Source organism: Mirounga angustirostris, unplaced genomic scaffold, assembly GCF_029215605.1.
Source record: "Mirounga angustirostris isolate CCGP_5_RB_7025 unplaced genomic scaffold, mMirAng1.0.hap1 SCAF_3, whole genome shotgun sequence".
Lineage (NCBI taxonomy): Eukaryota > Metazoa > Chordata > Mammalia > Carnivora > Phocidae > Mirounga > Mirounga angustirostris.
Window position 1 is genome coordinate 131,733,464 of NW_026991711.1, and position 18,448 is coordinate 131,751,911.

At 37.9% G+C, this 18,448-nt stretch overlaps 1 protein-coding gene across 2 annotated transcripts in view; it reads left to right on the forward strand.

The window, feature by feature from the left end:
* The window catches only part of XIRP2 (xin actin binding repeat containing 2), a 74,570-nt gene that overhangs the window by 47,435 nt on the left and 8,687 nt on the right, over window positions 1-18,448 (forward strand). Inside the window, exons 4-7 of one of the 2 annotated variants that reach the window (XM_045868687.3) lie at window positions 5,579-5,689; window positions 6,080-6,152; window positions 7,092-7,222; window positions 7,843-17,167. In XM_045868687.3, coding sequence (XP_045724643.2) covers window positions 5,579-5,689; window positions 6,080-6,152; window positions 7,092-7,222; window positions 7,843-17,167 — 9,640 coding nt within the window. The remainder of the gene's footprint in view (window positions 1-5,578; window positions 5,690-6,079; window positions 6,153-7,091; window positions 7,223-7,842; window positions 17,168-18,448) is intronic. The other variant, XM_045868688.2, reaches the window with a different exon arrangement.

Sequence of the window (18,448 nt, forward strand, 5' to 3'; positions counted from 1 at the left end):
GAGAACATGAGCAGGGAGGAGGAGCAGAGGGAGAGGGAGAAGCAGGCTCCCCGCTGAGCAGGCAGCCGGATGTGGGACACCATCCCACGACCCTGGGATCATGACCTGAGTTGAAGGCAGGCGCTTAATCGACTGAGCCACCCAGGCGCCCCATCACCATGCAGATATTTTTATAAAAAGGCTATTTGAAAATATTTCTATTTTGAAATGTTCTATCCCATTGTGTATGTTTGTTGTCTTTGTGCATTTTTTGGTTTCTTGGTACAGGCTTCCCCTCCCTCTGATGATGCCAATTACTCCTTATAGCATCACAGCTCTGCCCATATTCCTCCATAGATGTTCTGTTCCCTTGCAGTGTTGTCAAGAGGCCTGTTTCTGAGAACACTTTGTAAAGTGATTGACATGTTATTGTTATACACATTGGCTTCAGTAATTCCACCAATTACAAAATGTTCAGTATCAAAGACTGTTAGCTAAAATACTAGAAAATAAAACCATAGGATTATGTGGAAAAAATTTAGAATCTCAATTTTCAAACTAGATTTAAAACTATAAAATTTTCACACTCTTGGAAAAAAATGTGACTATTTGCCCATGCACTTACTCCTTGATATTTAAGGCAGGCGGTGTGTGTGTTTGGCGGCGGGGGGGGGGTGGGGGGGGCAGTCATCTACTATCTGTCAGGATGCTAAATATGGAGATGTGAGGATGCATGAGTTCAGTTAAATGAGAGGTTCATATTATCTAATGACTGTGAAATGTGATAAGTAGATAATAAAGATGTTTACTGACAGGATGGGAATACAACAACAAAAAACAAGCATGAATGGGTAACTCTCTATAGAAGTCAGGAAAGGTTTTAAACAGAAAATAAATTTTGAGCCATGATTTCAAAAATGTATAGTGAATGTAGAAAAGCCTTAACCTGAGGCTCAAACCCTAGGGAAATCAAATTTTTATTGTAGATTTTTAAAGGAAACTTTTTAAAAATAAAGAAAGAAAACCCATGGCAAAAGAAACAGGTTTGAATTTGAATATATCCAAATCTAGAGAAACACAATATATTAACCAGAAATTGTTATGTTCATCACTTAAAAGAAAGAACTGCCTTTTCTTTCAAACCTTGAATCCTCTGACAGTTTTGCTAACATAAATAGCACATTTTTGGTATTGTTTATGTCTGTTTGACAAGGATGCAAAGAGCATTAATACATCATAACTATTTCTAGTTTTATTAAAAATGAGATTAGTGAATAGCTGAATTATTGGCATTGAGCATGAACCGTTTTTTCCACTCTAGTGGGGCAGTTACTACGTACTCTTCTGCCAAATTTTTATCACATTTTTTTCTATTGTGTATACTTCTAAGAGTCACAATAATAGTGAGTCACCATAAAAAAAAATTGGTCCTATTCTTTCCTTACTTGTTATGCTAGAAAGAGTTTGAATTTTTATTGGTAGAAATGTACAATGCCTTTTCCTATGATGATAATAACAATGGCAAGTTGGGTAGGCAGAACGTGAAGTCTTTCTTGTGCTGGAGAAATCTCCTTAGAAGTACATATCAAGGGTGCATGTGCGGCTCAGTCGGTTAAGTGGCTGCCTTCGGCTCAGGTCATGATCCCAGTGTCCTGGGATTGAGTTCCGCTTTGGGGTCCTTTCTCAACGGGGAGTCTGCTTCTCCCTTTGCCTGTTTCTCCCCCTGCTTGCTTCTCCCTCTGCTTGTGCACTCTCTCTCTGATGAATGAATAGATAAAATCTTAAAAAAAAAAGTATCTATCAAGGATAGATTTTTGTAAGACACTTGTCTAACATATGAACTGACATCAGATTGGTAAGAGATATACAAACATCATATTATTTTGCGATTGTACCACATTCCCTCTTTAGATTCCAATATTAGACCACATATCTCATCTGTTTTTCTTTCTATAAATGGATGAATGAGATGAAAAAAAGAGTTTAAGTATGATTTAGTGACTTACCCAAGATTACGACATACCTAGTAGAGGAGGGAGTTAATACAAAGTCCCCGTTTCTGACACCTGGTTGATCCAACTTGTGAACAAGACTGCATTTTGTCTCTTGCACCCTGAGCTATATTTGATTTTCATATTCAAGAACCAATTTTATTAATCATTTTGTGTGCATTTATGTATGGTGCTCTTGCCAGAATTCTTTATTACATTTTATTTGTGTAATTTGATTTCTCTTGAACATTATGATGATCCATCCTTTTACCTAACCTGTACTTTGTAGACACCAGCAACTGAGAAGAATGAAAGTCAGATTTAAAATCCAAACTAAACTAGTTGCAAAATATAAAACACAGTAACGATAGAAATAAAATCTTGGCATATTTTAAGACAGACTTTATATAAATTACAGCAACTTGGGGGCAGTAAAATTGATGCATTGACACTAACATACCAAACTCATGCAACAATTACAGTTCTGTTTAGTAATAGCACATAAGTAGAAACTTAAATTCTAAATTTATGTACCCTCAAACTGTTTATGTTGTGTCATCTCCTACAAGAAAATATACGTAGACATGACAGGCATGGATTGTTTTTACTCAAGTAGATACACATTCAGTATAGACTGCCCAGAAAATAACTTTCAAAATATGTTAAAAATACATTTATTTACTGTTTTTCACTCCTAGTGTGTGCATTTGTCTTTCTCAACATGCAGATTCAAATCACTAACTCTATTCTTTCAGCCTGATGATTAGCAGCAAGTGAAAGAAACTAAAATTTCTATAGGTTCCAGGCAGGTTTTTTTTTTTTAATGTCAACTTGGTGTTACTTATTAGTGAATGATGGGAACAGTGACCAACTGAAAAGTGCATGTCCCAACTAAAAAGTTTGGCCACTACTTTGTTCCAGCAAGCAGCTCACGTGTTGGAATATGAACCCAGTGTTGTCAGATCTTTAAAATTTACAAAAGCAGGCAGAAATCTTGATTTTTGTGGGTATTAACTAATTCCAAATTTAAAAACACTAATTGGGCCAAATAAGAATGTCTCTGCGCCATAGCTTGTCACATGGAACTCTAAGTAGAGACATGATTCTATAGTAAGATCATGATGCCCTTCAATAAGGACCTTGGTACTGGTCAGGTTCCCACTGTCCTTTGTTCTTTCATTGTCTGTTTAATCAGTATCATAAGAAAGCCCTAGACTATTTCCATTGTATCTTTAGAGATGGAAAGACTTCTCACAGTTGTAAACAGTTGTCACCGAAAGAGTTGCTATTTGTGCTCATGCATTTTCAATGATTGTTATTGTTCCCTACAGCCTAATGTTACTGATATCCTTAAATAAAACTTGATTATGCAAAGCTTCCTATTAAATCAAATTTTGATTATTTGAACTTAAAGGAAAAGCTATGGATTATCTATTTTCTTTTCTTTTTTTTTTTAAGATTTTATTTATTTATTTGAGAGAGAGAATGAGATAGAGAGAGAGAGCATGAGAAGGGGGAGGGTCGGAGGGAGAAACAGACTCCCTGATGTGGGACTCGATCTGGGGACTCCAGGATCATGACCTGAGCTGAAGGCAGTCGCTTAACCAACTGAGCCACCCAGGCGCCCGATTATTTATTTTCTATACTCCCTTTTGAGAAAGTAAAGTACATGACTCGCTTATTGTTCCATCTCATTTCTAGGACATTCTCTGGCAAATAGAAGATTGAATGAAAATAATTTATTAATAGAAGTTTGCTAGTTTAGTCATCCACTCATTAAGTAAACTTTTCCTTAGCACAAATTGTGTGCCAAGCATGTTATTAAATATCATTTTATATATATGGATTATTAACTCAGGATAGAAAACCATTCTGCTTCAGGGAAAAAAATTACACTGGTATTCAATTTAATGAGATACAATCTACATTTTTCAGTTTTACTGAGGTATAGTTAACAACATTTAAAGCATACATACAACATATAAGACATTTAAAGTATACATCATGATGATTTGATATATGTATACATTGTGAAAGGATTTCTAGTTAACTAATACATCCAAAGAAATATAATCTACATTCTAAAGTATAAACCTACATTTTGCCTTCAATTCTCTGTAGAACTTTTAGGAAGATGCCAACTTTTTTTCTTAATTCTCCTTCCTAGAAAAGTATAAGATCAGATCATACTATATATCTCTGAGCAGATGTCTAACGGCCGCTTGGTTAATGAGAACTTTTACCCTGTATACCAACTACCCTTAGGGGGAAAAAGCCACACACTACAAGTCCACTAGCAAAACAAAAACAAAAACAAGAAAGTCAAGGTCTCATTAATTAATTTTAAACTTATTGTTGGTTTAAAGGATTAGAATTTGACAGCTCAAAACTATTTAACTTGTGTAAAAAAAGTTAGTGCTCCTATTTGATGAATAATAATGGATCTTTGTTCACCTGACTATTCTCTACAAAGGCAAATTTTTTAAAAATCATATCTCAAAAATAGTGTTTGATGGTCAAGTAGATGAAAGTGAATTCCCAACTTCAAACAAGTTCAGATTCACGTGTTCTTGAAGAGTCATCTCTTCATATCCTTATTTTTTGATGTTAAGATTTTTAGCAGTATGCCAACTGATTCATCATATCAATCAATCAATCAGTCATATACTTAGATCACATTCTCTAGTAACAACAGGACTGGATCACCAAAATAAACAGGATCTTCAAAGCATCCAACCAGCCAGGGTCACCTGTGCTAACTTAACCAAAATCAAAAGTAGCCCCATGTGTGAAGAGAGAGAGAGAGAGATACACTAACATAATATGGTCTGTTTATATCAGTTATATTCTTCATTTGAACTCTGGATGTTTCGTCAAACTAGATGGCCAACTTGAAGACTGCAGTGCTTTTCTGTAACATGTAAAGTTGGCTTATAAACAAAAAAAATGTATTTTTTCATCAAGGATTTGCATTTTCTTTTTGAGGTTCATCTTTCTCATATTGTAGCTTACTAAGGGTAGTAGGCAGAATAAAGACTCCTGAGAAATCTATGTCCTAATTCCCAGAATCTGTGAGTATGTAAGTTACATGGCAAAGGAGAATTAAGATTGCAAATAAAATTACAGCTGCTAATAAGCTGACCTTCTGACAGGGAGAGAATCCTGGACTATCCAGATTGGCCTGATGTAATCACAAAGTTCCTTAAAAGTGGAACAGGGAATTAGGAGAGAGAATCAGAGTTGGCAATGTGAGAAAACCTCGCCTGATTGAGGAGTGGGGCCATGAGCCAAGGAAAACGGGCAGTCTCTAGAACTGCAAAAGGCAAGGGAATAGATTCTCCCATAGAACCTGCAGAAAGGAATACATACCTTCTAACACCTGTCAACACCCCCAGTCAGGCCTTCTGACCTACAGAGCTATAAAATATTAAGTTTGTGCAGTTACAAGCCACTAAGTTTTGATAATTTGTTACAGCAGCCAAGCAAACTAATGCACTGAGGAACATTAATTTTTTTCAATAATTTTAATTTTTTCCTTAATAAAAAAAAGTTAAAATTTTCAGACTTTTCTTAAAACATTGTATATTTCTTCATTCATTTATTTTCAGGAGGTAATCCACAGCGGCCAGGTCAACATTTCAAGAGGCAGCCAGGAAATGGAAAGAAATGAACAAGAAGCTTCCAAAACACCCAAAAGTGATGTTCTTGGAACAGAAATGGTAACTACTTAGAAAGACAATACTTTCCAAACAGATTACAAAGCTTTGTGAAAATTCTGACCTCGTTGTAAGCAATTGCTTTTAATGTCCTTTATGAGATTAATATCAATACATATCAGTGTCTATTTCCACACTTTGGAACTGACATTCTTTGAAAAATAAAATGAGCACCCTAAAAATATGAGTGCACTTTAGATGTTAATTCATATATATTCTGTTATAACGTGAGCCCATGCATTAAAATAAGGGATAGAAATTTAATTAGCATCTCTCTCAATGTTCACTGAGGTTTTGAAAGAAAATCACTGTGAAATGAAGAATATATGTACAGTACTAAAATAACTGACTTCTTAAAAACAATTATTTATTTAAAATTATCTTTAAACATAGGCCTCTCATCTTAAAAAACACACTGAGGAAATAAGCCAAGCTTCTCAGTTCCATCAGTATGTTCAAGAAACAGGTGAGACTGTTATTATTTGACCCCAATATACCTTTATCCCACTGATGTGTCTGTGTTTGAATGGAAGCCTTCCAAAGCATAATCCCTCCCACTGAGTAAATTTAGTGACTATGACTCATGGTCCCAAAGGGGACAGAGTAGTATTTCTATATATAATTAGGTTCTGCATGTGGTAGTAGATTCAATAAGCTTCTAAAATAGTTCACTGCCCATCAGCCTTATGAATTCATCCTAAAAGCCTAGAAGGTGATACGCCAGCCACCTCTGAATTGCTTTTTGCCTCGGGGACCTAGAATAAAACTTAATGTTCATCAAGCTCCCTGAGAACAGAAATGTTATCTGGATGGTATTACTTTTAATAACAGATTTAAACACTTCTAAATTCAGTTTTGCAACTTACAGATATGAGATTAAACTACAGACAAAGCTGTGCGAGTTTGCATAAGACCCATGCAGGTTGTCTTGCCTACAAAAGGGGAATGAAAAGTTTTGTTGCCTTGAAGAGCTAAAAGGGAAGATTTAAGCCAATTGTGACCCAATCATTACTTGGCTCTAACTATTTTGGCTTTATTTTGGTTTTCCTAATGGAAGTAGGTCTTCCTTTTCTGTTCTTCTGCTGTTCTTTTCTTATTTTATAGCTTTTATTTTTTCCTAAGCATGAAAGTAAAACATGCTTATAGAACACTTGAAATATATATACAATTAAAATAAACAACAGTTCTATTACTTATGAATTCCCATCCAGAGATAACCACCACCACTGTTCTTCCTATATTTCTTGACATATACTAACTTACAGAATGAAAGAGTGCCATATGTACCTTGAACCTTTTTTATTTAACACATATTGTGAGAAGCTTCCTACAGCATTGCAAGTTCCTTCTCAAATATCACGTTTATTTGTTATATCACATCCCTGGTATTCTTTTCTGTTTGTAGTCATTGATACACCTGAGGATGAAGAGATTCCGAAGGTTTCAACTAAGTTTTTAAAAGAGCAATTTGAAAAGTCTGCCCAGGAAAAGGTCCTTTATTCTGACAAAGAGATGACCCCAGCCAAGCAGATTAAAGTAAGACAATTTCTCTACATAGAAATATGTTAAGTGTAAAAACCAGATGTAAATGCATAGCATTTTCAAATTATTGAATGTTTGATGTGGTTTTTCAACTAAATCCTGAGCCAGTACTCTTCTGTTCCAAAAGGAGGATATTATTCTACATGAGAAAAGCAGTAGAGTTAAAACTTTCCTCACTAGAAAAAAAAAATGGAAAAATTACATGGGCTCTAAAATTTAATAACTAGCATTAGATAAAATAATAAAGTCAATTTTAAATGTCAGATACTCTGCTTAAAATTCCAAGGAAAACAAAACAACCCTCAAAAGTACTTTAAGACTTTTATTGTTTCCCTCTAGATTACTCAGCATAGCATATTAAGCAAAGGAGGAAGAATAATCAAGATTATGTGTAAATGTTAAAATACTGAGCTGCTGATGTATCGAATGGGGAATATAACTCTGAAAGTGCAATGAATTATAAGAAAGATAGTAACCTAAGTAGGTCTCTCAAAGGAGTCTGTCACCTGTTGTTTCCAATGGAGATATCGTAGCAGGTGGACAGGTGAGGGGCAGTGCCTAGGTAGTCTTCACTACACCCGTTTTTATAAGATTTGACTTTCTTTCCCTTAAAGATCGGAAGTGAATATGAAGAGACTTTAAAACCATCATCAGTTGTGAGTACCTCTTCCACTTCCTGCATGCCGACCCTCCAGAGGAAGGAAACATCAACCACAAAAAACAGTGACCACAGTGCCACTTCCTCAACTCTGGTACAAGTTAATGCCACCGCTATGGGAAAGACAGAAGAATTTCCTCCTCCCCCACCTGATATATTTCAAACTCCAATAGATGTGACAGCGTTTTCCCAGTCCCCTGAATTCCCCAACTCTCCTAGAATACCACCAGTACCCAAAGAATTATATACTAAGCAAAGAAATTTGTACGAATTAAACCGTTTATATAAACACATGCATCCTGAGTTAAGAAAAAACTTAGAAAAAGATTATATCAGTGAGGTTTCTGAAATTGTCTCTAGTCAAGTGAACCCAGGGAGCTCAGTTTCAGCAGATGTGCAACAAGTCCGGTATGTTTTTGAAAATACGAATGACAGTTCTCAAAAAGCTCTGAACTCAGAAAGAGAACACTTGGAGTGGGATGAAATTCTGAAGGGGGAGGTGCAGTCCATGAGATGGATCTTTGAGAATCAGCCTTTAGATTCCATCAACAATGGCTCTCCAGATGAAGATAACATCAACAAGGGCATTGCTAATCAAGAAATTATTGCTGGTGGTGATGTGAAATATACCACATGGATGTTTGAAACCCAACCCATAGATACACTGGGGGATAATTCTTCTGGCACTGAAGAAAATGCTGAGAAAATTCCTGAGCTAGCCAGAGGAGATGTCTGCACAGCCCGGTGGATGTTTGAAACAAAGCCATTAGACTCAATGAATAACATGCATCAAGAAGAATCAGTGGTAACTGCCATAAAGGACATAACCGGTGGGGATGTCAAGACTGTGAGATATATGTTTGAAACTCAACATCTGGATCAGCTTGGACAGCTTCATTCAGTGGATGAAGTTCACCTGTTGCAACTCAGGTCTGAGCTCAAAGAAATTAAGGGAAATGTTAAGAGAAGTATAAAATATTTTGAAACTCAACCATTATATGTTATTAGAGATGGTTTAGGTCAAATGCTAGAAATTAAAACTGTTCACAGAGAAGATGTTGAAAAGGGAGATGTGAGAACAGCACATTGGATGTTTGAAACACAGCCCTTGGACACAATTAACAAGGATATCACGGAAATTAAAGTTGTCCGAGGAATATCCATGGAAGAAAATGTCAAAGGTGGGGTGAGTAGGGCAAAGTGGCTATTTGAAACTCAACCTTTGGAGAAAATCAAAGAAGAGTCAGAAGAGGTCATCACTGAAAAGGAAACAATAATAGGTACAGATGTCTCCAGAAAGTGTTGGATGTTTGAAACGCAGCCATTAGACATTCTAAAAGAAGTTCCTGATGCAGATCCTCGAAGATCTGAAGAGATAATAGGGGGTGATGTACAAACTACTAAGCATCTATTTGAAACACTTCCAATAGAGGCTTTAAAAGATAGCCCCGATGTAGGAAAACTTCAAAAAATTACTGCCTCTGAAGACGAAAAGGGGGATGTTAGACACCATAAATGGATTTTCGAAACCCAACCTCTGGAAGACATTAGAGAAGATAAAAAAGAGCACATACAAACAGTGAAACTTGAAGAAATTGACAAAGGAAATGTAAAGAATTACACACATATCTTTGAATCAAACAATTTAATTAAATTTGATGCATCACATAAAATAGAGGTGGAAGGAGTCACAAGAGGTGCCGTAGAGTTAAACAAATCACTCTTTGAAACAACACCACTATATGCCATTCAAGATCACCTTGGAAAATATCATCAAGTCAAGACAGTCCAACAAGAAGAAATCCTAAGAGGTGATGTAAGAAGTTGTAGGTGGCTTTTTGAAACAAGGCCCATTGACCAGTTTGATGAAAGCATTCATAAATTCCAGATAATTAGAGGAATATCTGCTCAAGAAATACAGGCCGGAAATGTGAAATCTGCTAAATGGCTATTTGAAACCCAACCTCTTGATTCGATTAAATATTTTAGTAATATGGAAGAAGTAGAAGGTAAAACTGAACAAGCAACAGATATTGTTAAAGGGGATGTCAAAACTTGTAGGTGGCTTTTTGAAACCCAACCAATGGAGTCTCTCTATGAAAAAGTTTCATTAATGACTGGCAGTGAAGAAATTCATAAGGGAGATGTCAAAGCCTGTACCTGGCTCTTTGAAACTAAGCCACTTGATACCATAAAAGATGCCTCCGAAGCAACAGTCAAATTGCAAACTGTAAAACAGGAAGAGATCCAAGGTGGGGATGTTCGTACAGCATGTTTTCTTTTTGAGACAGAAAATTTAGACAGCATACAAGGAGAAGAAGGAAAAGAAATCAAGGCCATAGAGATGGATATCCAAGCTGGGGATGTCTCCAGCATGAGGCATAAATTTGAAAATCAATCTTTAGATTCTATAAGTTCCAGTTCAGAAGAAGTTTTGAAAAAGATCAAAGCCCTAAAGACTGAAGATATTCAGAAAGGCAATGTTTTAAATTGTAGGTGGCTTTTTGAAAACCAACCAATTGATATGATAAAAGAGAGCCAAGAAGGTGATGAATTAGTTAAGACAGTGACAGACATACAAGGTGGGGATGTAAGAAAGGGGTGCTTTATTTTTGAGACTTTTTCTTTAGACGAGATTAAAGAAGAATCTGACTGTATCAGCCCCAAGAAAACAATTACTGAAGAAGTAATGAAGGGTGACGTAAAAAGCTACAGAATGCTCTTTGAAACCCAGCCACTCTACGCAATTCAAGACCGAGAAGGGTATTATCATGAAGTGACAACAGTTAAAAGGGAAGAGGTAATTCATGGAGACGTACGAGGAACTAGGTGGCTTTTTGAAACAAAACCACTAGACTCAATTAATCAGTCAGAGACTGTGTATGTTATTAAATCTGTCACACAGGAAGACATTCAGAAGGGAGATGTTAGTTCTGTCCGATACAGATTTGAAACCCAGCCACTGGATCAGATTTCAGAAGAATCACGTGATGCTATGCCCACTGTGGACTATATTCAAGGTGGGGATGTAAAGACAAGTAAACAATTTTTTGAGTCTGAAAATTGGGGTAAGAATACTTATATAAGAACAGTAAGTGTCAATGAAATACAGAAGGGCAATGTTAAGACATCCACTTGGCTATTTGAAACCCACACCATAGATGAGCTGAGAGGAGAAGGGTCGGAATATGACAATATCAAAACAGTCACCCAGGAAGATATGCAGAAAGGTGATGTGAAGCAGGCAGTATGGCTTTTTGAAAATCGAACTTTGGATTCTATTAAGGAAGCAGATGAAAGCACCACAAAAATCATCAAGGAGGAAATCCCTCCTTCTGATGTCAAGACAACTACATGGCTCTTTGAAACTACACCCCTTCATGAATTTAATGGAAATAGGGTAGAGAAGGTAGAAATTACTGGCAAGAGCATTAAGGAAACGTTAGAAGAACTCTACTCTCAAAAAGTTATTGAGGCTCCTGGAATCATCATTGAAGCTGATGAAGTTGGGGATGTTCGAATGGCAAAATACAAGCTAATGAATCAAGCATTTCCTCAGATACAGAAAGAAGAAATTATCAGGGTTGATCTCAGAGATATAATGGCGAACCTGCTTTCCAAAAGAGACTGTGCAAAAAGGGAGATTTGGGTTAGTGACGAAGAGAAGGGAAATGTTAATTTGACCAAAACTCAATTATTAAACAGATCGATGGAATTTCATGCTGAAAAAGAAGAAATAGTGAGTGGTGATGTACAACAAGCAATAAAAAACCTGTTCTCTGAGGAAAGATCTGTAAAGAAAGGCATTTTAATTCAGGAAGATGAAAGAGGAGATATTAATATGACTATCTACTGTCTTCTTCGTGAAAACGCTGGTGACACAGTTGAGCGTGAAGAAGTAATAGGGGGCGATGTAAAACGTACCATTCATAATTTGCTATCTTCTGTATCAAACAATAAGATATCTGAAAGGGCTAAAATCGATGCCTCTGAGAGGGGAAATGTTCAGTTTTTCACAACATGCATAGAAACTGGAGCTTTGGATTATCTTAAACAACTCCAGACGGGGTCAAGTGAGACACTGACAGCTAGGAAACAAGAAAGCGAGGAAGAAATAATTGGTGGTGATGTGGAGGGGGCAAAGCTGTTACTAAAGAAAAGGCAGTCTCAGGTTGAACGTACTGTTAACGAAACTGACATCATCCCAGGAGATGTGCATAATACAGTTAAGGTTTTTATGACAGAGCCTCAGACTACATTTCGCAAGACACCCAAAGAAGAAATTATAAAAGGTGATTTGAAATCAACCCTAAACTCCCTCAGCCAGGCCATAAATCAGAAAACAGTGGCGAAAACAGAAGAAGTTATAAAAGGTGACATGCTGGCCACACTCAAGTCACTTAAGGAAGCAAACCACCAATGGAAAGAATCTAAACAGCCCAATGCCATCCCTGGTGATATTGACAAAGCTATTGAATGCCTTGAAAAGACCACAAACACACGAACAGAAATCCTGAAAAAGGAGCTTATCCGAGATGACCTTGAAATATCATTAAGGAATCTGAAAGAAGCCCAGAGAGCTTTCAAAGAGGTGGATAAAAGAGGTGTAATGAAAGAAGATGTGAAAGGGGTGATGGGAAGGTCCTCAGAAGAGAAGAAAACAAAGATTCATCCAGTGGCTGTCCAGAGGGACACAAAAAGTGTCCTTCAGCCAAGACCAGGACCATTTGAACCAGCAGCCAGGTGGCAAGGGGGAGCAGATGTTCCCAAACAAACTACAGGCAAATCTTATCATGGGAATTTAATAGAAGAAAGAACTGAAGCTACTCTCCCTAAAGCCCTCAAAGGCACTGTAAAGATTGTCATAGGCCGTGAACAAAACAATGACGCTCTGGAGAAAAGCCTGAGAAAACTATCTAATTCACACCACAAAGCTATTAACAATGTGTTGGAATCAGGGGACAAAATGGGTGTCTGGACTGATACCACAACAGAGCAGCATCTTAGTGATGAACATGTGAGCAGACAATTGACTTCAACTGTGTCAGTGAAGGAAAATCTAAAAACTAAGGAATCAGAAACTGTGAGAGAACAGAAGAATGCTATCTTTAACTCCACTAAATCTATCGATAAAACAGTGGGAGGGCAACAGACTCAAACTGGTAAACTGAGGGATGACCACCAGAAGACTGAATCTTTCTCTGTAAAGAGTCCTAAAATTACCAAAAACACTAAAATACCAACAGATAAACAAAGCCCTAAGGCCAGTCCAACCCAGGGTCTGGTCAATATGACAGTCAGGAAGACCCGTGAAGCTTCAGAGGACTTTCAGAAGCAAACTTTGTTAAAGCAAGAACTACAATGTTCTAATAAAGATATAAAGAAAAAGAACATGAACCCTCAACCGACTTTGCCTAGAGATCAAGACATACCAAATATAACAGAAGTGAAAGTCTCCCCAAAAAGCCACAGTAAATTTAAGGCAACTGACAAAAAACAGGCTGATGTTCATCTGAAGAGCCAGGACTTTCTAATGAAGACAAATACTTCCACAGACTTAAAAATGGCAATGGAAATGTCCTTTAATTCAATCAACCTTAACCCTGAAAATAATGTAAAAGAAAGCGAGTGTTCTCTCCCACCTCCATCTCCACCTCCTCTGCCACCTTCCAACGCATCATCTGAAATCGAATTTCCTCTTCCTCCTCCACCTCCGTTAGTGATGTTGCCTGAAAAAAATGCCCCAGAAGTGGTAAAGGCTGAATTTGAAAGTTTCCCGGGCCTCCCTCTTCCTCCACCACCAGAAGATGATAAATCTGAAAGAGAATGTCTATCAGTTTTTCCACCACCTCCCCTTCCTCCAACTCCGTCTCTTAAACCAGCGCATCTCCTTTCCTCCTCTGTTCAAGAAAAGCATAGGGGAACATTCATACAATATTCCCAAGAAGCCTCAAGCTCTCAGCAAACTCATTCTCAGGCTAAAGTCCTAACAGGAAAATCAGGAGTACTTTTGCCACCTCCCACACTCCCCAAACCCAAATTTCCCAAACAGATAGAAGATAAAAAGAATTGCAGTTCCCCAAAAGTTGAATTGGAAAATTCCCTGCCAGATATGGAATATAAAATTACTCCCTCAAAGGATCAGAAAAGAGTAATAATGGCAACTAGCAGTGAACACACAGAGATGAAGCAGAACATATCTAGAAGAAGTCTTGATGAAAGAAAACAATTATCTATGGACTCTATGAGGTCTCTCTCCCAGATGGTTCCAGAAACTTCACTACCCAAAGCAAAAACAATGGCACCTCTTATAAAATCTCATTCATTCTCAGCATGTTCAGGAAAACAAAGTCCAAAACCTTATATGAGAAAATTTAAGACACCTTTAATGATTGCTGAAGAAAAATACAGACAACAAAGAGAAGAGCTTGAAAAACAGAAACATGAGCATTCTTGCTACAACATAGTCAAAACAGAAAGCCCAAATCAAAACATGTCAGAGTTGCAAAAGGAAGTACTGTTACAAAAAACAAATGAGGAGGCTCCTCTACCCGGAATGGATTCAGGGGTCACTTTGGTTCAACCCAACCCAAACTCTCAAAGTCATTCTCAAGTACTAAGAGTGTGTACTGACAACCAGCTTTCCACAACACCAGCAAGGACAGTCACGACCAAGGGGATCCAACATGTTCTAGCAGCCTCAGAAGACAAAGCTACCACGGAAAAGGAAGTTTTACAGAACTCAAGGGACATGTTACAATCTATATCAGCTTCTGAAATTAAACAGAAGCACCAGGAGTGTAGTACACAAGAAACACAACAGAAGTATTTGGAGGAGTTGCACTTGCCCCAAAGAAAACCAGCTTCCCCAAGTTTCAAAGTTAAAACTTTCAAGCTTCCAACCACAGATCACAAATCAAATGAAACAGACCACATCTATGAAAGCCGTAAAAAGCAATCTGATGTTGATGTTCAAACCATTAGCAAACAACAGTACCAGAAAACCGAGAAAACTGAAGCAGGCACTGAATATAGTAATAAGCAATCTGTAGCTGAAAAATATTATCAATTACCTGAGAAGGAGAAAAGAGTAACAATAAAACTGCCTGCAGAACCCACAGGGAAAAGCCATGAAAGTAAACTCAATATAGTTCCTGAGAAGCAAAGAGAATTTAGAGATTTGGAGAGTGGGAAACCTCAAGGAAGTGAAAGAACAAATCAGGAACCACCAACGATTGGTCCAAAGGAAGAGAGACTAATAGTTGAAGGAAAACAAGAACGTTTGAGTAAATCAGCACAGGAGGTAGTCAAGCAAAAGGTTACTGATGTACGTCTTGATTCACAGACGCAGCATTTTCAGCAAACACAAATACAGACTTGTGAAAGTCAAGTTGAACATAAAAAATTGCCCCAGCCATATAATAATCTGCAGGAAGAAAAATGTCTTGGAGTCAAGGGCATACAACAGAAACAAGTCTTTTCTAATACTAAAGATTCAAAGCAAGAGATTACACAGAACAAATCTTTATTTTCCTCTCTGAAAGAATCCCAGGAGGATGATGGAAAAGGTACTATAAATATATTGGAATTCTTGAGAAAGCGTGAAGAACTACAACAGATTTTGTCTAGGATAAAACAGTTTGAAGTGGAGCCAGATAAAAATGGCCTTAAAACACTTCAGACACTGCTAAATATTATTCCAGGATGGCTATTAAGTGAAGAAAAAAGACAATATGGTGTTCGCATTGCGATGGAGAATAACATAGAAAAAATCAAAGAAGAAATAACGCATATTAAGACTCAAGCAGAGGATATGCTTGTGTCCTGTGAGAAGGTCATTCAAACGGCCGTGATATCCTCCGAAGCAGAAAAGCAGAGAAACAAACCCCCTAGCCTTAATGAAACATTCTCTCAAATGTCTAACGTTAGTGAACAGCAAGAAAATACAATCGTAGAAAAAACAAAGCACCGCCAAGTAGCGACTCATCATGACGCAACCGCTCACAATCACGTGAAAACCCATCACGAAGTCAAACTGGACGACAGCAAGATCCCTCCTCCCTCCTTGAAAACACGCCCACCATCACCCACTTTTGTAACAGTTGAGTCTACTGCCCGGCGACCAGAAACCTCTGCTAAGGACCAGCTCTCTCAGTCCCCTGAAAGAGACACTTCCGCCGAACCATTACCGAGAAGTCCCGTGTCGCAAACATCCAGAGTTGGTGCAGCAAACGCCTCCCTTTCTCCCCGCAGGAGTCGCTCTGAGCAGCTTGTCAAACTCAAAGACGGCACCGCCAAGTTAGCCAGAGGGGCCGCCCCGTGTCCACCGGTGACCCCAGTTGCGATAGTGGAGAAAAGGTCTGAGATCATCACGTCTCCTGCAACACTCCGTCGTCAAATTAAGATAGAAACTCGGGGTAGGGACTCCCCACCCACAATCACCATACCTATCAGCGTAAATCGCGCAGAAGGCGGCTCCTTCCGAGGATCCGTGGAAGCTCAAGAGGGAGGTAGGCAAGTAGAGGAAAGGGCGACTTACGTTCACCAAGAGGCAGTGAATTCCGCGCAGCGCCTCCTGCCGGACACGGGGAGTTCTGACTCGGTGGAGGTCATCCGCACGGTGGAAGGGCCTCGCCGCACCGAGCGCACGCAGAGGTACGAGGCCGCCAACCGAACTGTCCAAACGGCGGAGAATTTCCTGAGCGACCACGAGGAGGAGATAAACAGATGGTTCAGGGAATTTGAGGCTGACCCAGTTTTTGAAGCAAAGTCGAACCGAGGAGTTTATACAAATGGAGAAGCAGAGCATAGCATTAAACAAGAGAGCTGTTCGTTTTGTGAGGAGGAATTTGGATTGAGATATCTAGAAAACACCCGTTTTCCAGGCTTTTCTTGCAGCCGTCCTAGAGAGCTGCAAGGAAAAATTCCTGGGACGCAGCCCAGCGTCCACTCTGAAACAAGGTCTGTGAGTGAACATTTCTCAGGTGTGGATGCGTTTGAGGATCAAGGTATCGGGTCGACGGTGACGACGGTCTCTTCGTCACATAGCTCAGAAGCTGGCAAATCTGGCTTTGACTTCAAGCATGCCCCGCCAACCTATGAAGATGTCATCGCTGGCCACAGTTTAGATATTTCTGATTCACCCACAGAGCTCAGGAGGAATTTTCAAAAGGCGTGGCAGGAGAGTGAACGCGTTTTTAAAAGCCTGGGATTTGAAACTTCGGATGCTTCTACCACTGAGATGAGAACCACCTTCCAAGAGGAATCAGCCTTTATAAGCGGTAACCGAGCTTGCGCAGTGTGCAGATTAACCCCTTTAAAGGCACACGGTCTATGGCTAGGATGATTTGCGGTTCAAAGGGCGTTTGAAAGTAACTGAAAACTAACAGCTTTCCCTGGCTGAGGATATCCTTCTCTTTACAATGCTTGCTCTTACTACTTTCTTTTTACAAAAGCATCTAATATAGGATTCATCTGCACTGTGTGAGAATAACAAATGATATTATATAGGTTATTGAGACCTGTATTTGTCAAGGTAAAAAGACTTTGGATAAAGCAGCAGATATAATAATTGTTAATGCAATAGTATTAATAATTGTATCTAAGTGTACATTTAATAATGGCACACGCATAACACATTATTAATATTTTTATTAAAAGTTAATGTTTTATCCACTTGCTTAAGACAATATTAGATAATATCTATTGACCTACTATTGACATATTTTTAACTGCCAGACTTAAGTGGTGTTTGCATTCGAGTTCAATACAGCCTGGTAATAATCCAACAAACAATTTACACCCTTCGTATGGTTCTTCAGTGATTTTTATTGCATAATATCTTTGACAAAAGTATAAGTATGGAGTTAGACCTTTTGCGTATTTAATTACTGTTACTAAGTTGGATGGAGTTAGCGTTCTCTAATGTCACTAGTTTTTTTCTATAACTAATTTTTTTCACCTTTCTTAAGCTCCAAGTGAGAGCTCAATTGGCCTCATTCACAGATGAATATGGACAAAACATTTAAAAAATTTGATTATATATTTAGAGGGAGATTCAAAACACATGAACTGAGTATTTTTTAACATCAGAGAACAGTTTTTTTCTTTATATTTCCCTACTTTTTATAATTAATGAGGCTTTACAATAAAAGGATTTGACATAATTAATGTGCACCATTAGAGTAGTCCATTCTTCTAAACAGATTGAAAGAAATATCAAGCTCAAAAATAAAAACTACTGAAACTAATATTTTTGCCTGTATCGTATTTGCAACATATGTGTCTAGTTTATCAGATTAATATGATTTCTCAATGTGCTTGCTTCTGGCATAATCAAGCAAAGCTGTCTAATTAATTTCAAATGCTCAGTTTCTGTTAAGTTGGCTAAAATCATATAGAAAATACAAAAAACAAAAACACCCAGTGTTAAATATAGAAATATGTGTCCTACTAGAACCAATAAACAAAGGAGATCACTTAGTAGCTCAAATCAAGCATCGAAGCCCTAAAGTACATCCTTATTTATAAAAAGAACCCTGAGCATATATGCTTTTATATGT